At 38.5% G+C, this 19,637-nt stretch overlaps 2 protein-coding genes across 21 annotated transcripts in view; one reads left to right on the forward strand and one right to left on the reverse strand.

The window, feature by feature from the left end:
- POC5 (POC5 centriolar protein) overlaps positions 1 to 13,456 on the forward strand; it is a 77,667-nt gene extending 64,211 nt beyond the window's left edge. For 4 of the 7 annotated variants that reach the window (XM_065550119.1, XM_065550118.1, XM_065550122.1 and 1 more), the window contains 7 exons: positions 2,078 to 2,182; positions 3,502 to 3,681; positions 5,046 to 5,208; positions 8,583 to 8,701; positions 9,672 to 9,785; positions 10,822 to 10,998; positions 12,998 to 13,456. In XM_065550119.1, the coding sequence (XP_065406191.1) occupies positions 2,078 to 2,182; positions 3,502 to 3,681; positions 5,046 to 5,208; positions 8,583 to 8,701; positions 9,672 to 9,785; positions 10,822 to 10,998; positions 12,998 to 13,147 (1,008 nt within the window). In that variant the 3' untranslated portion in view covers positions 13,148 to 13,456. The remainder of the gene's footprint in view (positions 1 to 2,077; positions 2,183 to 3,501; positions 3,682 to 5,045; positions 5,209 to 8,582; positions 8,702 to 9,671; positions 9,786 to 10,821; positions 10,999 to 12,997) is intronic. The other 3 variants (XM_065550121.1, XM_065550120.1, XM_065550124.1) reach the window with 1 other exon arrangement.
- Positions 13,457 to 14,169: 713 nt separating this feature from the next.
- Positions 14,170 to 19,637, reverse strand: part of POLK (DNA polymerase kappa) — a 106,788-nt gene continuing 101,320 nt past the window's right edge. For 13 of the 14 annotated variants that reach the window (XM_005288276.4, XM_042855953.2, XM_065550097.1 and 10 more), the window contains 4 exons: positions 18,614 to 18,709; positions 15,865 to 16,063; positions 15,092 to 15,223; positions 14,170 to 14,788 (listed from right to left, as the gene is read on the reverse strand). In XM_005288276.4, the coding sequence (XP_005288333.2) occupies positions 14,730 to 14,788; positions 15,092 to 15,223; positions 15,865 to 16,063; positions 18,614 to 18,709 (486 nt within the window). In that variant the 3' untranslated portion in view covers positions 14,170 to 14,729. The remainder of the gene's footprint in view (positions 14,789 to 15,091; positions 15,224 to 15,864; positions 16,064 to 18,613; positions 18,710 to 19,637) is intronic. The other variant, XM_065550091.1, reaches the window with a different exon arrangement.

Below are 19,637 nucleotides of genomic sequence, written 5' to 3' on the forward strand. Positions count from 1 at the left end.
CATTTGATGCTCCTGTTAATAAACTCCAGAATATTTTCTTTTTTCGCAACTGCATCACATTTTTGGCTCATTTAATTTATGATCCACTAACACCTCAAATCTTTTTCTGTCTAACCAGTTATCCCCCATTTTGTAATTGTGCATTTTATTTTTCCTTCCTAAGTGTAGTACTTTGTATGTCTTTACTGAATTTCATCTTGTTGGAAACCAACAAGTTTCCAACTTATTAAGGTCATTTTGAATTCTAATCCTCTCCTTCAAAGTGGTACTTATGTAGCAAATTATTAATAGCACAGTGTTTCCCAAGTGGTGGGTACTGCTGTATTATTTAGATGAAATAAATGGGCCAAAGGTGTTAACATAAGTTACTGTCCAGCATTAAATAGTGTTAACAAGGTCTGGGTTTTGGTATATAGAGACCTCTACTTGCTCAGTACCTCTTAATCTTTATTATAGGTACAGAAAAGAAGGAAAAACAATTAAAGCTTTTGAAATGTGAAGTATTAAGTGAGGCTTTCAATTAACAGTTGTTGTTGTTCCCTTTCCCTTTAGCTGGAGAGAGTTTTAGAAGGAAAATCCCCTTTGTTTGACTGTCTCTTAAATGGTATCAAAGATGGTAACAATGGTCCTTTTGGGGAAAAGAGAAGAAGTTAGTTGAGATGGGCTGGAGCTGTTGCTGTTAAAGTCTGATCGCCTTTCATCTCAAGTGGTGGTTGGGATTAAGATGGAGCTTGTAGAGGTAGCGATGTCATTTGGATCTCTCTCTCTCTCTCTCTCTCTCTCTCTCTCTCTGACTTGTTCTGGTTAGGACATCCCTCAAGACTAGGATGATGAAGACCCATGGTCTGAGGAGATGGTGCGGGGTAGCAGCCATGATGGTGAAGCTTGCTTAAGTAGCCTCTATCTATCTGTTCTTCCATTTTTCCTCCAACTCTTTCCTTTAAGGATCCGAAAAAGGAGTGAGGGATGGAATAGCCCATTCCCTCATTATTTTGTCCACCACTTAGGCCTAATATTTGACACCCCAATTTTGGTTCATTACTTTCCAGTTCCACATCTTTTGTTTTTAACCAAGCATGATTTCAGCATAGTCCATGAATCATATCAACTTGGCCTTTTTATTTGGACTAACTTGGGTGTTTTTTGTCTGGTTCTATTGCACCTGTTTATAATATTCATGATAGAAAGTAGGTCAGGGTGCTTTCAATAAACATTTGTTGTTGTAGGCTATTGTAATATCTTATGAACTTTCAGATCTTCTTATAATTAAGCTCACAATTAAGGTAAATTTATCAGCCCAATTATTAAACCGTTCCAAGATGGGTCATGCGGTCTGGTGCGGAGGCCTGGGGCCATGGAAAGCAATCCCGCCTTGCACTCTCACCCCACAGTGGCAGCTCCTGTCCTGTGGGACTTGGCCGGGCTCCCCACTCTGAGCGTTACGACCTGGTGCATATGGTCGCAGCACTAATGAGGTTTGGCCCTGAATTTGGACCCTGAGTGGATTGCAAAACAAAAGAAGATAAAATGCAGTTGGTGTGTACATAAGTACAAATTTTGGGAACCACTGAGTTACTACATATATTTACACCTTTAGTATATCTTTTTTAATACTAATTTCCATAATTCTTCTGTGAGGTAGGCAAGTATATTATCCCTATGCCAAACTTTCAATAATACAAATCATTATTGTTTCTGCTTTGCTGGGTTGTGTTGTTTTTGTGAATAATTAAAAGTTTGTATATTCTTCTAAGTCTTTGCTTCCTCTTCATTCAGTGATGCCACAGTGTAGCATTCATGACATAAGTTTGCAGAAGTAGTAGAAAGTTACACAGTGATAAGTTACACAGTGTAAAACCTTCCTTGAGTGTAGCAATGTCATTGAATGATGAAGTCGAGTTAATTTTAGTCCTGATTTGAACTTTAAATTATTGTTCTTCTTTTAAGGAAGAGACACAGTAAAAAGCTTGTTAGAAGTATTTCATTAAAATGATAAATAACCCATCCTGGTAGCAAACTTCCATTCATTCCCCAAAGATATCTGTCTAAACCTTCTGTTTAATAAATATTTTGGCAGGTAATCACTAACTTGTCCCATGCGATAGACAAGCAAAAGGAGAGGATAGAGCTAATGAAAAAATTTACACGGTGGCGGATTCAGCACGTGGAGGCCAGACAAGAGGTATGTGTGGAAAACAGAAGATGTGATAGTAGATAAGCCTCTGAACTGAAAAGGGTTAGAGTTACTGCAGCTCTTGTTACAATCAAAAGAAATGACAACTTTTCTATTTTGATGTATGTGACAAAATATTGAATAAGTTCAAGAGCATCAATTCAAAAGAGGACATTACAGAAATAATTATGGTAGGGCAATTGAATCAAAATTATGCTCTTTTTTATCACTAATTAGAAGGATATGCTGATAGCTGATCAGTGTCAATTACCACCTGTATTAGTAAGGATGATATCGTCCCAATGTCTCCAGCAGAATGAATAAAAGTGTTCATTCTAAAATCCTGTCACAGAAGCCATTGCTTTTATGTGAAATGTGAAAAATACATTACTTATCACCATTTGATTTTGGTGCTGGTTTTGCAATTAAGGTCTGTGGTGTTGTCCTCCCTTCCCCTATATTTTGTGTCTCCACACTCCTTCCTCAGCCCTAAAACATCTGTCAGCCACACTCACACAGATCTTGGAAGTTCTGATAGTCAGCTAACTAAACCTACTAACCAATTACTGATGTGAAAGATGAAGTGCCCCACTGTCCAGGGTCAATTCCCAAACCCCTCTTACCCCAAGCTGTCAGTAAGGACTTTCTGGGCTCCATTTTTCATTAAGGTTTTGGATGGTGTCTGAGAAGTCTGAAGCTCCTCATCACACAAAACCCCTCTGGCTGCTGGAAGGGAGGAGCATTTTTTCTCTCTCCTCCCTTCCCACCTAGAGTTTGCTGGTAGCTGTGAGGCTGGTGTGGACATCTTTTGGCTACTCAGCCCTTCTTCAGCTTGTTCCTTTTGTTTTAATCTCACTGATGAACTGGATAAGTGGATCTACTGTTACCATTTTAGAAAATATTTTGAGTGTCGGATATTCGAAAATATAATTTGATTTTTTTTTAAAAAGGTACAAATCTTTTAAGCATTCAAAGGGTGCTGTGTGTGTTATGAATTTTATTTATATAAAATAAAATAAATAAAAACTCGATTTTAAAAATGATATCTGGTATATGTGACTCTCCAGCTACCATTGTGTCTGCAGATGCTATGCGGTTCCTGCAATAACTCCATACAAGTACCTTGAACTTCTAAAGTGGCAGCAGTATGTGTGGTGGTGTGTCAGCTAAAGTATATTTAAACAGAAAGTATAAACTACAATATTTCATATGTGTTATGTTGTAATCCATTTAATATTACAAAACAATTGACTGTATTCTCTTTAATGATCATAGTGCTCATTAAAGAAATAGGAAACATATAATTTGGTAATATTTTACTATTTAAGGCATATGCAAATAGACTGGCGGACAGACAGTTCCAGATAGCTTTGATGAAGAGGGTTTGGGCAGCTTGGCGGTCTCTTAGTGAAGCAAGATGGAAAGAGAAAGTAGCAAAAGCCTGTCAGTTAAGGGCTGAGGAAGTCTGTGTTCAGCTTTCCAAGGATTATGAAGCTAAAATTGCAGAGGTAAGGGTTTTGTTTTTTTTTTAAGTGCCTATTACTAAACAAAAACTTTTAAATAAATGCATTGCTTTTCTTCAGAGTGCCAGGAAACCTTTCCCAATTGCAGGATTGGGAATCAGGAGATCTGGGTTATGTAGGTAGCTCTGCTATAGATTCCAACTTTCTAGGCCTGAGTCACCTGTCACTTAAGCTAGTTGTATACCAATATAAGTGAAGTTACTCAACACTTTTATGCCAGAGAGGAAAATAAGAACCTATGTTTGAAATTAGATGATTCACTTAACTTATCTGTTGGCTCCTTTTGTCTGCCCGCAAAAAGGGGATGACACATAACTACTTAACAGTGCTACTTGTAAGTCTTAATTCATTAATGTTTGTAAAGTCTTTCGGAGCCTCTCATGGAAGGTCCTATAGAAATGCAAGATTATGATTGTGAATGAGCAAGTCTATCATATTGTATAAACGGAAATCTTTGTATAATAACTGCTTTTCTGTTAAAAGTTGATATTTTCCCTACAACTCTCAACTTCATCCTAATGAAGACGTGTGAAAATTTAAGCTAAGGTAGCCATCACACATCAGACCACTGTGATATTACTTTTCAAGTTTGTTACAATTTAAAGGAATTAAAAGCACAGTCAGAGGACTTGTGCTCCTAAGACACTTAAATGCTTTTGAAAATCCTGCCCGAAAACACAGTTAATTTTGAAAATGTAATTTAAAGGAAAATATCAGAATCCCTTGCTTTGTGAATGTATAACTTAATCTGTCCTTAACCAACACAGACCTCGTGTTTGTTGGTTAAGGATAGATTAAGTTACAACCATTTGTAAAAATGATAGATGTATTTGTGGATGCAGTTAAGGAAGTTCATGGAAGTATGGCCTTTCATGCTAACAAGAATAACAGGTGAAGTTACATTACAGGAGCAAAGATAAAATTATAAGATACAGTTAGACTGATCTCTAGGTAGGGTCAGGAAGAAATGTTTGCTGTGTTTTCCCCCTACCACACCACAATATTGTATAGCACAGATAAATGATTACAAGGATTTGACCTGAAAGTTCCTGGTTTTAATCCTGGTTGGGACAGAATACTGGACGGCACAGACTGTTAGTCTGTTTGGGTATGGTAGCGCCTGTGGTTTCCATCCTTGCCATGTACACACTCTAGTCTGAGGTATCCAAAGAATTGTGTTTGAAAGATCTATATTTAATCTTATTTCTAAAACAATGAAGACATGGAGGGAAAATATTACACTGAGAAATTAGTAAAGTGGCTTTTTAAAGCTGAATGAATAATATAGTGGTTTTGTGTATTCACAGGTGTATCAAAATAATTCTTTGTTTTTTATCTCTTTACTGTAGTTAAATGTTGCTCTGGAAGAGGCAAAAGCTGATATCCTGAGACTGCATAGTGAAAGGGAACAGTATGAAGGCACCATGAAAAAAGCCTTTATGCGTGGTGTGTGTGCACTGAATCTAGAAGCAATGACCATGTTTCAGGGCAAAGAAAGTAGGACAGACCATGGTTAGTATTGAAAGTAAAGTAAAAATATATCACTGCATGGCCTTGCTCGCAGTGCCATTCGGATTAGTTTACTCTTTATTTTTAATTTGGGGATTTAAATAGGAGTATGACAACACCAAACTTGTCATGGGATCAGCTTTGTTATATGCTTAAAAAATGCACTGAATATGTAAATAAGCGGTCTACTGGCGAAGTGTAAGTAACAAATACCCCTGTGGCTGGCTGATTCTTCAGCAAAATATTGCAGGCTTTGAAAAGACAGCAAGTCTGTAGTGATCATGTGGGGGATATATGCTCTCCAGCCAGCTCTTTCCCCCCTTCTAATCTTACTCATTTGTGCTTCAGGGTGCTAAAGTCTTAGACACGTAGTGTCACTTATAGAAGCTAATAATTATTAATTTTTATTTTTGAGCATCCAAAAGTGTGCTAGGTACCATCGTAGAAATTAGCAAAGACCTAGTCCATGCACCAAACAGTTTATACAGTAGTCTAAATGGAGATGTGATGCAATAAATTAGGAAAAGAAGAAAAAAGCAAAGAGCAGGGTGGTAGAATATGATTTCTGCCTCATATACCACCTGATCTTAGATGTATGTAGTGCATAGTAATACCCACTATACTAGGTTTTCAGAATCTCAGGGAACTAATTAGAGATTACCGTGTAGTGGGTGGTCAACATGAATTGCTCTGTAAATAGTCTATACTTCTGTTAAACTGTGCTTTAAAAACAAAGAAAAAAAATCTAAGTAACTGATTACTCCGAATGAGTACTAATTGGAACCGCAGACATTTAAGTCTTTTTAAAATCTTCTTAGCTGGGTTATATTTTAACAAAGTTGTTTTTTAGTTGCGGAACTGAGAATAAGTTTAAGGGCCGTGCTAGGTACTTCAACTTTTATCTTTGTTCCAGAACAGTAGAAAGGGACTATCTCTTGAACACTTACTTGACTATAACACTTCTCTTCTCCTTCTATTCAGCAAGCAATTTTTGTACCTATTGGAGTATCGCCTTTCCACCACTGACTGTCTTCATTACCTTCACAGTTGTAAACAGAATTCTTGTAATAGGGTTTAACTTGGGATCCCAACGTGGACTGCTGCTTCTGCGGCAACAGAACCAAGAAAATGTTGGGGGTATTCATGCTCAAACTGTGTGTATTAATTAGTTAGCAACAGAGTAGTGGATTTAATTAAAAAACAAAAAACCTAAATATGTGAAGCTAGAGAACATTCCCTGCTAAAATAAGGGCTTGCCTACAAGGTACAGCAATGTGCACTTGGGGGGGGGGGGGGGGGGAGGAGTAATTTTTAAAGTGCACTAACGTGTTGTCCACTAATTGGTCTGTGTAGACCTTGCTGGTGCACACTAAAAGTTCCTTAGTGGGCTTTAATGTAGTACTAAAGAAAATGCTACTACATTAAAACGCATTAATGAACTTTTAGTGCACACCAGCAGGGTCTTAGTGTTTGTTTTTAATGTAGCAGCATTTATTATTATTATTATTTTAGTACTAAGTTAAAGTGCACTGGGAAACCTTTGGTGTGCACCAGCAGAATCTACAGGGATCAGTCAGTGACAGTTGTGTAGACAAGCCCTAGGTTTAGAATTTGGACCCTTAAACTACTTCACATTCTTTTAAATATCTGAGATAATAGTAGGGTATCTCTAATCCACAATTCCCCAAAAGGAAAGAAAAAAATTACTTGCTCTCACTTCCCAGCATTAATGCTTCATGCTCTTACACTTGAATGTACTCTTTATTTACTATTCTCATGATTAAAACCAAATTAATTGTCACAAATGACGAATCTAAACTTCTGTGATGCATTAACATTTGTTTGTTTACTTGTTTTACAAAATTTTGTAGTTCAGTGGGTCTTCGAGTCATTAGTGAGAGGGTATTTACAAATTTACATACCTGTGAGATAGAAAGAGAGAATTTCTCTAAAGCTATAGCAGGAGGCCAAGCAGGAAAGGGCTGGAGAAGGTTCTATAGTGAAGCAGGGAGTGGCAGAATAGCATTAGGGATCACCATACTCCTTTAGGAGGGCAGACTAGATGATAACAGTGTCCCTTCTGGCTTTATAATCTATGAATTTGAAAGCTTCAAAGACGGTAAGCCAAAAATCAGTGATCAGTTATTTATGCACAACTCCCGTTTGAAGACAAGTATCAGCTGTGGAAATGACTTTTAAAATGTTTAATTTAAACTCCTCCTCTTCCCCTTGCCATGGATGTATGGCACTCAGGTCTGCTGGAGATAAGTCTAAGAATCATCCAAGTTTTATACTTTCTCAGAAACCAAAGCATCTGAATTCATGCATGTCATTACAAAAAACACTTAGATTATTTTTGTAACTAGTATACACTCGTCCTTTGGTCATACATTGGCCCTTTCATATCTTAAACTAAAAGCAAAAAGTAATCCTTGCATATTTTCATTCCTTCTTCTGACATCAGTAGTGATTATTGTATTAATGGAAATGTCCTGCTTATTGACTTGTTTTTCCTAGAAAAATATATATTTAAACTAACGCATCATAAAAGCAAATATTATGAAATGAATACATAAGCAGAAGATTAAAGTAGTAATGTTAGGTTGTTTCAAAACTTGGCGTGATGGAAATTTAACTGCCACATGGAGTCACTGTAGTCTATGGAATGATCAAAATCTCTATCTTAGCACTACCAATAGTGAGAGTTTCAGCTTTGTGAATCTGCTGTTAGAGAGGGTAAGGAAGTCAATAAATAAAAAACATATTCCTGCTTGCTGTATTAAAGAAACTGTGTGTTCTGAAAGAAAAGAACAAAACCTGTTTGGAAAAGGTACTGGACTCCGTTCTCCCTGACCTCTGCTTTGTGCAGTGTTGGGATCTGGTTATGGCTCCCTGAATCTGTAGCAGGCCAATTCTCATGTGAGTTAGTTACTTACCCTACTGATGCAGTGTCCCTAAGTGATCTTACACTAGTGCAGCAGGGCTCCAACATGCCACCTCCTTTCATTGCCATGCTCCCTACACCAAGGTTGGGGTGGGATACCTAATATAGGAGCCCCTCTGCCTAGGGAATTCTCCATTGGCAAGTTATGTCCAGAATCCTACCTATTTGCATCACCTGACCAGCACCAAGAGGTTGGGGTGTAACAGAGGATCTAGCCTATAGTATTTGCAAGCTTCTGAGAGAGGGATTCAGATACAGGAGAGCTAAATAAAACCCTATGTAATAGACTGATCCTTTTAATAAGATTATATACAAATCCCAAAGGAACAGAAAGGTTTTACTGTGACTCATCTTCTCTCCTTAAGGCTTGCTAGTGTTCATTGGGTTTACCAGGTTCTGTGCTGATTGTTTTAATCTGTGTTTCTAATAACAGATGCAGTAAATAGGAGAGAAGATCCTGGAACTAATGCCACTGGAAGGCTCCCTCCTTCCCAATTTGATCCTCCGTCACCACCACCTCCAACAGCAGCCACTGTTCCACAAGAGGAAATTGTAAGTATTATAGCAGGAATAGAATTAAAAAATGTGGTATTAGAAAAAGTTCATTCATTAAGCTATTTAGGCAGCAGGTTTTTTTCATTGAACAAACTGAATAACTCATGCATTGAGAGAACCTTCAGTAATGTTTTTGCACTTGGATAATTTACAAATAGCTTCTTTTTAAAACGTCAGAACTCGATTACTTTGGAGACATAAATACTTAAATATAGCAGCATGTACTATAGTATAAAACATTATATGCACATAGTTGTTGGGTTATGGTTGCTATGTTGTGGGTTTTTTTTTCTTCCCAGAAAATTCTAATTTTGTAAGTAGAAAATTTGCAAGCTACTTACTTAGGACAAAAGGTCACAATCTTAAGCAGAATCTGCTTTTCAAGGTATCTTTGTGGAAAACAGCTGCTGAGACTTGTTTGGAAAAAATATCTGAACTTGATTTAGTTTGAGAAAATAGAATTTTACATTAACGGAAAGGCCAATTATCAGAAATGTATTATTTACAAGGGACAGTGCCAACTTCGAATCTAGTCACTTTCAAAACCTGAGTTAAAAATAGTTTCAGGTACTACGTCTGTCCTTAGATCCCACTGAGAATTTGTGATGTTTACAATTAAATATTTCCATTTTATTAAAGACCCGCCCAAGCAGGGGAAACAGTGAAATGGACTACACACAAAATAACCAAACTGAAAAAATGTCAACATTTTTTCCTTCTGATCTTTGTTACAGAATCTTGGATATTACTCAGATCTCTATAGGTACCAAACTTTCTGACAACGCGGTGGTTTTTAAGTTGACTGACTCGATTTAGCTTTGAGTATAGAATCTGTACAGAATAAAATTCAGCAGCTAATTGAAGTGTCAGACTACTCAAATAATAAAACTGCATTTTCAGTAAAGAATTAAGTATGATCCAAACTACAGTTCTCATTCCTCTATAAAACCCTTTGATTTATTTACAGTTTTCATCCCATCTGGGCCACGCAAGTACTTCTCAGACCAGATTAGAATCAAATTCTCCAGTAATAGTCGCTAGTGCAGCTGTAGGATCTGGCATTACATCAGCTCAAAAACTGGTAACAAACTAGAATTAATTGATTTAATATTTGAAGTCATTGTAGGTGTTAGTCTGTCTTGGATCCTTTCTTACTGTGAGAATTTCGGGTAACATACAGAAGTATGAAGTAGAGGCGTTTGTCCAAGAGTTTAAGTAAAGGCCTGGAGAGAAACTTGAAAATGCATCAGTTCATTTTAAATGGATTATTTGTTGTATATTAAATGAAGTTAAAAATGGGGAAGGCTTTTAGGAAAAGGAATGTGTGGTGTTAGGAAATAAAATGGGGATGATATGAGAGGAGAAGTTTGTGCAAAATTGTATACAGCACTTCATAAGCAATTAACATTTCAACAGCTGAAAGGTTGGGTTGGGTTTTTTTAAACAAATCTGCCTCGCTTTTAGCTTACTAGTTGAAATCTGTTCCTCGTTCCCTCCTCTGCTCTTCCATATAACCTGCTCCTTTTTGTTTCTCTTCCTCCTCCATCTTCTTTTTTGCTAAGCTCATACCTATCTGGCAGTTTGCTGTCAGTACTTCTCTGGGGAAGGATGGAAGATTGAAAAATTGCAGTGCCTCAGTTTCATTATGTGTAACCTTTTTTGTGCCTGGTATATTATTGATTCAAGGACCCTGCTGGGCTGATGTGGGTGCCTATAGCTGTCACTAGTTTGCAGCCAGAAAGCAAAGCTACAATTGTTCCACACTGCTAGATTTGTCAAAATAGCTGACAGAGGGCCCTTTCATGATTGAGGTTTGCTGTGCTTCAGCACAATATTCATTAACCACATCACAGTACTTACTATTATCATGATAAATGTAGTATTGCCTTTATTTAGAATGGGAAATACCATGGTAAATGTAACTGCAGGTAATAAATACCCAATGTTTAATTGTGCCCACTGTATGGAATCTGTTCTATACCATTATGGACTCTAGTTTACCTACAGTACCTGTAAGTTCTATTCATATATGTAGCTAATAAAGCAAAGCAGTTGCCTGGTTGCATTGTACATACTGTGTGTAGGCATCTCTACTAATGTGTCTTGTTTATTTGTAGCCTATGGCAAGAGTAGTGACATCTGCTCAGCAGAAGGCAGGAAGAACAATCACTGCTCGAATCACAGGCCGATCTGATTTGGGACAAAAGAACAGAATTTGTAGTAGTTTAGCTGTAATGGGAGTCTCACCACCCATGAGTTCAGTCATTGTAGAAAAGCATCATCCAGTCACTCAAGTAAGTGCAACTGATATTAGGGTAATAACTGTCTTGTTACACCATGTCTACTAGTAGTTTGAGACTCCTCCCTGATGAGCTTTTATCTTTCTGTTTTAACAGGTACGTGTGAGCGCTATTAGAGTAAATTAAGCATTTTTTTTCTGTTGGGTGTGTGTTCTAGCAACAAAGATTCACGTCAAAATGATGAGGGCTGGAAATGAATAATCCCACTTAAACTCTACCCCTATTTGCCCCTTCCGATTGTAATAATAGTTCTGATAGGTTTTGAAGCTTTTGTTGGTTCATTGTACATCTACTGCTGCCAGTGCCCTCTGCACAACTGAGGTTAAATAGCTTTTTGGAAGCAATGCTTCCTCAGTCATTGTGGAGCTAGAACTTGTGTATGAACTTGATTTAATGAGTGAGAAATGTGGCTGGGCCAAAAGCAGTAGTGACAGGATGGACTGACAAGCTTAAAGCATGTATCACTTTTTTTTAATGTCATGCCCCTAACCAAACAACTGTGTGGATGGCAACAAAGCCCCCCTGCTTTTTGCTGTACTTGATTCTTACTACCCCCTTCCCCACCACGCACACATCTCTTTCCTATGCAGTATGTTGCAGTGATGGTGAATTGAATGACTATAGTAATAGAATATTGGATAGCCAATATACACCAAGGAAAAAGGGTTTTGCGCAGTGGCTTTATTAGCATAAAAAGATCAATCGAAGTCATTTGTACAGCGTAATAGGCTGACCACCATCAGAGCAAGAGCCTTTGATCACTTGGGTGTATATGAAGGAGAAATCTGGCTGAAGATGTTAGCTTTAACCTGTGAAGTCCTAAGTGGTTTGGGTCTGGTTACATGAAAGATCACCTGCCTCCTGGGGTGATGTACTTGAGCTTCCTTGATATAAGCAGCTGGGGTTGCCAACAAAACACTTCCTCAACTCTGCATTGGTTTTCCAGAGCCTGGATTTAACCTTCTAGCATGTGGCAAGACCTCTTTTCCATGGGCTTTTGGGAAAGATACAAGTTGTTAAGCAGTGGTGGTCTATGCCCTGGGACTCCAGAGGTGTGCTGTTAGCTTTATTTTTCTGAAGGCAAGAACTGGATGCAGAGTGTATGACAGACACTTGAACTATTAGACTAATATTTGTAGATGTGTTAAATATGAGCTGGCTGGAGCTTGGAAAAGGAATTTTAAAAGAGGCAGGGGAAGAGAGCAAATTTGGAAGGCATGTGCACCCTCTGTTCAGTCTCAAACTAGAAAAGGAAACAACTAGCCCCCCTAGAAGCTCTCTGAACCAGGGGATGTTTCAGGCCTCTGTCCCGTATACCTTACCACTTGTCATGTACATTTGGCAATAAATACATAACGCAGCATCAGCTGTAGTGAAGTGCTTTGCTGATTGAATTAATCTTTGGCAATGGAAAGATTCTGGCTGGAGAGTCATTAGTGTGATTAAAAAGAGAATGACCATAGTTACTGCAACAGGGAGGCCATCTGCCTGGTAGCAAAACAGCCTTAAGCCTTGTAAGAAAACTCCTGTGATGGAAATGCAATTGTCTTCTTACCTACGGGTAACTGACATCCTATTTCCTTAGGAGGAAGCCATCTTGATTTATTCAGAAACTATCCTAACTTTAAAGGAATGTTGCTGTAACTAAATAGGACCACAACAGAATAACTTAACCAAGGGTCTTGAAGTAAACAGGCTGATCTTTTGACTAAGCTAATTACAGAAGCTTAGCACTGTTGATTAAAAGCTCCCATCTACACAAATAAGAGAACTTTTTTCATTTTGAAAAGAGTTAAAGCATAGATGGTGATGAATGGCCAAGAGCTAAGAGAAAGTGAGGTCAGTGACCCGTATTACTCTCTATCCGTCACTCGTTGTTTCTTCTCCGTTTTAGGTTCAGGTTCACTGCATTCCAGCTAACTTAATAGGGAATTCAGTTTCTAGGAGTATTTTTTTTTAAATGTTCATAGACGTATCTTGTTTTATTTTTCAGCAAACTATATCCCAAGCCACTGCTGCTAAATACCCTCGAACAGTGCACCATGCTTCTAGTGCCACCAGTTTGAGACCTCCTGGACACGGTGGACGAACACCTCATAGCCAGTCTCATACTAACGTTCAGTCAATAAAAGTTGTGGACTAAGGAATATTTTGAAATGCTTGAATTTTTCCTTCCAGGTAGAGAGTTTTACCAAGTTCCAGAGTAAAGCTCTTCCCAATGTTTCCAGACTGATGTAGCAAGGCTCAAGGATACATCATGTTTTTACCTTTTAAAAATCAAATTGTAGACTTACTCAAATGTTGTGAGGGGGGGGATAAATAGCAATTTGACTTTACAATGTAGTTCTCTGTAAGTGCAAGCTATGTCTATTTGAGAGAACCTATTTTATTACATGTATACTTTATTTAAGGAAGCTGTTGAATACGGTTTTTAATAAAGGATCAAAATAGATGTTTGTCCAGGGTCTTTTATATAAAATGTTAATTACAAGTAGATTCAGTCTCTTAATGAAAGACTTAAGATTCTTTGTAGTACTGTAACATTTGAAATTAGGTGGATGAATTAATGCTAGGGAAAGAGTATGAAGGTAACTTTAGCAAACAGAGATCCAAGATCTTACAAGGAAAAAAATTATTCAACATAGCAGCCTCCTAGCTGTTTCCATAATCGGTATTGGGGTTCTTTCCATTTTTAAGACGTTGCAATTTACTTTAAAATGAGCTAAATCTCAAATTAGGCTGGATACTGGCCTATTTCTGGGGAGGGATAGCTCAGTGGTTTGAGCATTGGCCTGCTAAACCCAGGCTTGTGAGTTCAATCCTTGAAGGGGCCACTTGGGGATCTGAGACAAAATCAGTACTTGGTCCTGCTAGTGAAGGCAGGGGGCTGGACTCAATGATCTTTCAAGGTCCCTTCCAGTTCTAGGAGATAGGATATCTCTCCATTAATTAAGTAAAGGTGTTGATTATTTATCCACATAATCCTCACTTATGAAATACAAGTGATTTGCTTTCTAGCTGACAGGAACTACATTCAGTATCAAGCACAAATTTTGTTTAAGTGCAGTTCCAATATGGAATTAGTGTAAGTCACATACAAAAACATTGTAGCATGTTCTCTCATTTGGCAGGATAGTCACAAATTACTGAGAATGACCACTACAATTACATGAACGTTAATTTTAATTTAATTTTTTTATGGCAGTGTAATTTCTCTCAAAGGTGAAATGTCAGAAAAAGGCAGAGTATAGAACTAACCAAATTAATAACTCAGGTATAGAAGTTTGTGTTGTAGCACTAATAACCTGTAAATAGAGCTTTGAAAAACTTCATAGGTGGTGAGCTACATTTTGCAAATACAGTAGAACCTCAGAGTTATGAACTGACCACTCAACCACACACCTCATTTGGAACCAGCCAGGAACAGAGACTGGAGGAAAAAAAGCAAGTACAGTACTATGTTAAATGTGTAAACTACTAAAAAATAAAGGGAAAGCAGTATTTTTCTTCTGCACAGTAAAGTTTCAAAGCTCTATTAAATCAATGTTTAATTGTAAACTTTTGAAAGAACCAGAATGTTTATTTCAGAGTTACCTTGGGAATGGAGGTTGTTTGTGTTTGTAACTCTGAGGTTCTATTGTAAGATCTTTTCTGGAAAGAGTATTTACAAATGACTTTCCATCTGGAACATAGTCCATAGCCTATGACAGCTTCTGTTAAAAAGTTCATGAAACTGCACATTTCCTCGAATCCATCTCAGTGCTCGTTTCAGCTCTGATTTTCTCTGTAAAGAAAGAAGGAAAAATGCTCTTACTAGACAGGCATTGCTCCTTCCCATATCTACAGTTAGACAGTTTTGCCCAGGTCAGGCATGCCACTACAATTGGAACTGGGTGTGTTTGTAAAATAAGTCTGTCCATCCCCCCCACCTCCAAAGCCCAAAGTAATTTTAATGGTTTCTTCTGCCCAGTCAAGCCAAAAATCCCCATAACTACAGATCTACAAGGAGCCTTGTTCTTTTACAGGACTGCACTTATGGAGCATCTCCCCCACATAGCTTTGTCTTGCATATTAAACAATAGCTTACCAGCTACTTGTTGAAATCCTACATGCACCAGATCTTCATATATATGTTTGACTGGATTCTGGTGAGCCAGCAATATACCATGTAACCAGATGAGCAACATTCGGTGTCCATGTTCTTTATAGCTTTTTTTTCCTATGCAATATACAACATACATGTCTGTGTCATATGCTTGGAGTAAAATACCCTGATGTCCCAGCTGCTTTTGTAAAAGCTCCCAGGTTGTACAGCATTCCTCCAACTCTACTCATGCACTCATTTCCTTTCTGACCTATAAGCAAGATGGAAACTAAGACTTCCAAAGGTGAAAGACTAGTTTTCACTCTAAAGCAAATGGAAAAATCAAGGTTAATGGTTCTTAAAATAAATTTATTCCTTTAACTTGTTTTAATGTATAGAAATACACCAGGGTGTACTAGCAAAGAATGCAGTATGTGCTGCCAAAATTGTGAACTGTCAACACGATATGGTTCTTTCCTATAAATATGGAGATATTGCCAACTTTCCCTGAGGATTCTGAAGCAGGTGCATGAGTGAGGTCTCACAGAATGTGTTAACATGAAATTTATTTAATTCACAATTAAAGTTAATTTAAAAAAATCAGATAAAATATAATGAATTTGATTTGAGTGAAATGTCCCTATTTGACCAAGGAAATCATGTGTAGCTATGAACCCATGTCAAAATCCAGGTCGGAGTTGACTATAACTCCCAGCAGCCATGTCTTCACCTAAGCTATTTATATACTACTGTACTTGATCAATGTATTTCATTACCTGTCCACTGTTCTTCAATAGCTTTAATTTGCTCCTCTGTAAACTTCCAGAACAGGGCCAGCTTTTTCCATTCTTGGGGTTTTAACTGATTGTAAGCCAGATTCCAGAGGCAGGAACGGATTTGCTTAGTCTGTGCACTGTGATCCTGTTTGAAGGATAGAATAAAATCTGGTGCATCAACTTGGTTTTCTAGATGTTCCTAGAAAGAAAACAAAGATGTTAAATAAGCTGCACAAATTTTAACTACAGAGTCAGAAACAATAGTGAACTTTTGTACTTGGCTACTCTGGCAGTTAAACTACGTTCAGCTGTGTACTTTGACATCCATTGTCAGCAACAGGTAATTTTCTTAGTATAGACAAAATAAAAAGTAGCCTGTTATCATAGTTTGGCTAGCAGAGCTCTGGGGGGTGGCAGATCCCTTTTCCTCACTGCTTAAGGCAACTGCTACTAATCTCAAAACACGGCTGAGCAAAATTAACTGTAGAGCGGACAGGACCTAAGGCCTGTTGTTGTATGAGTTAAAATATAATATATTAAGATACTTGTAAAATTAAATGCTACTTTCACCAGCAATCTTGCTATAGATTTACTATTAATATGCTTTTGTAGGTGGGCCCTGTCTATGCTACAAAAATGATAATTTTTAAACATAATTGTGACTAAGCCACATAAGATGTTTTCTCTTGCCTCTGTGGACAGAAAAAACAAGTTTAAGCCATGTTTTATGGTCTGTCTACATTAGGCTTTTTTGTCAAGTTTCCCACCATTGCTACCACTGGCTCAACTTCCTTAGTGAGGGCACTAGTGTAGACAATGCGCTGGTTGCTGGCAAGTTAACCATAGCAACGTGTAGACTGTCTCTCAGAGTTAGATGACATGGTTAGAAGTAGAACACAGTGGACCCTTGGAGCCCTTACTGCATTGAGGCTCTTACTAATGGAGCAGCACCAGCGGGAAATCTTGGAAGGGTGGGGGAAAAATAAGGGAGTTTTGTCATTGACATCAAAGGGCCAGAATTTAACTTCTATTGCAGACATCCAATAAGGCCCCAGTTCAGCAAAGCCTGTGAATTCAATGGGACTAAAGTATGTGCTTAACTCTGCTCATAATGGAGTGGGATGAATATTTTAAACCCCAGAACAGTGTGCCAGGAGAATAAGATATTAGCTGTCTAAAGCATGGCTTAGGGTTGTAGGACATTTTAATATAATAAAAGTGCTACTCTAAACTTATGGTTCAAAAAAATAGTTAAACAAGTGGTGGTGTTACAATATTTTATTTCCTAGCAGCTTACGTTCCATACTAGTAATATTTTTGCTACTCCAACGCCCTTGCTCATCTGTTTTGAGATACTTGGCTACAGCTAATGTGGTAGAAGCACTATGGTTTTATTTCCTAACATCTGTTCAACTGTTTCACAGAAACACCTGCTTAAACATCTTTTCTTTTCCTCAGACAGTTAAGTAAATGTATCGAAAGGAGTATTCTTTAGTGCTATCTCAGTTGTCATATTTTCTCCAGGAATGAATAGCTTGACCTCCAATTCCCTTTTAAGCTGAAAGGAATAATAATGTACCTGACAACGATTCCAGCTGAACCAAACCCAAACAGACACACACAAGCTGTGTAGTCGGTGGACTTGTTAATCCCCAAGAACTCTGCTTTACCTGCACGTGTTCCCTGCAGCATTAATTATCAGGAAGTATGAAGGAATGACAAGTAATTTATTTGTGTAATAGCTTAGCAATGATAGGCAGAGGTAAAGCAGAGAAAAGATTGCAGAGTTACACCCTGATGTGTAACAAGGAGGCAGGCAACTGAATTTCTTTCTCAGTCTATTTATATTTCCAAGGAACTAGTAAGAACCAGCAAACATTGTCAAAAGGCAGGTGGTTCCATTGTCTGATCAGGTGTGTTTATTGGAAGTAGTGAAATAAGTCCACTTTCTGATACTTATCTGAGGGTGCGCCTCTCAGCAAGGGGAAATGTCTCACTGGAAGCTGGATGCCAAGAAAGGGAGGCGGGTCAGGTGAGAATGCAGAGAGAGGCATATTAACTGAACTGAAGCTTAGAGCTTGTCTACACTTACATTTTATAGTGCTCTAACTTTCTGGCTCAGGGGTGTGAAAAATCACCCACCCACCCCCCTCGAGTGCAGCAAGTCTGAGCGCTTTAAAGCACTAGTGTAGACAGGCTGCGAGTGCTGGGAGCCACGCTCCCAGCTCAGAGCTAATCCCCTCATGGAGGTGGATTACCAGGAGTGCTGGGAGAGCTCTCTCCTAGCGCTCATGCACGACCACTTCAAAGTACTGCCGAGGGAGCATTCCTGCAGCAGCGCTTTGAAGTTTCCAGTGTAGACATACCCCTAGTTAATGCTTTTGGGTGGTTGGGTTTTTTGTTTTGTTTTGTTTTGTTTGTTTGTTTGAATAGGTGGAGCTTGATTTTCAGAGGAGCAGCCTGGATCTGGAACATCCTGGCTCCTGGGACTTCGTGGCCACAATTTGAAGTTTGGTTAATGTTGTCACCTTTGCAATTTTTTCCATGTGGCAGAGAAGGGATGGGATGTCAGGGGCAAAACCTGGACTAGAACTCTGCACTCTCCAATCCTGCACTCACTCTTCTGAATTTTGTAAGCAGTCAGTGACGGGCAAGAAGGGAACCAGCTGAGGCAGAAGGAGCTTTAAATCTGGTTAGAATCTGCTTCTTCAGCTACTGTCCCCTTTGGAAAGACTGAGCTGTTTCGTACCTGTTTCAAGGTGTAATGCCTTTCTGCTTTAATAATCATATCAACAATGAGGGCATGGTTGCTCCTGGATGCGACAGCCAGCGCAGTTTTTCCTTGCTGAAAACAGACAGTGAGTTACAACATGTGTCCAGGTGACGGGCAGAATAACAGGAATCTGGAGTCTGTTTACTGAGCCCTGACATTTGCAAAGAAAATGTTTCAATATAATTTTATGTCTCCAGAGTAACAGTAAGTAAATCTCCTCGCTGCTCTGGGTGAACTGGAGCCCTTTAGTTAAGTGCATTCCAGATGCCTGCAAATGGACCAGTAGAGCATTTCAGATATTTGTGGTTGCTAAGGTAGGGATGAGAAGCCCCTAGCATAAGAACAAGCTTATGTCCTGGACCCTGGTATATTGCTGCCGCTCACCTCTCATTCTCTGTTATGTATTCTAGCCTGTAAAGGACATGGGCTGTTTGATGACAGGGTGGAGCAACATCTTGGCAGGTTGAAGCATACATACCTGACTAGAAGGTGGTGCTCAATGTCTGGTACAGCCACCAAAACACACAAGAACCACTGCTTTCATTCCAGCCACAGAGCACTGTTTAATCTATCTGAATACATCTCTGCTACTAATAGTTCAAAGCCCATGTAAATGCTTCTGTGACTTTACTGGCTTATCTCTGTAATCCTTTTATGTCGTTGGATTTGCACTGAGCTCAGCTACCCTACATATAAGTATTCTAGATGTTTTCCACCTATTAAGGTGTAGGTGATCTTTCACATTAGGACTGAAAGAAATCAGCCTCTAACTAGAGGGCCCAGAAATTAAGTTACAAAGCACTTTTACACTCCAGCTATTATAAAGTTCGCTAATATATACCTTCTGAATTCTAGCTCCCAGCGCCATTCAAGATCATTATAATTAGCCCATTTGGGAGCCCAGGAATTTACATTTCACAAAATCCTCATCAGATAGAGAACATTCTACATAAGAGAAAAGACAAAGAGCCTTCAGAACTTCCTGGAACTCACATCTGCC

The sequence above is a fragment of the Chrysemys picta genome, chromosome 6, assembly GCF_011386835.1.
Source record: "Chrysemys picta bellii isolate R12L10 chromosome 6, ASM1138683v2, whole genome shotgun sequence".
In the NCBI taxonomy this organism is placed as follows: Eukaryota; Metazoa; Chordata; order Testudines; family Emydidae; genus Chrysemys; species Chrysemys picta.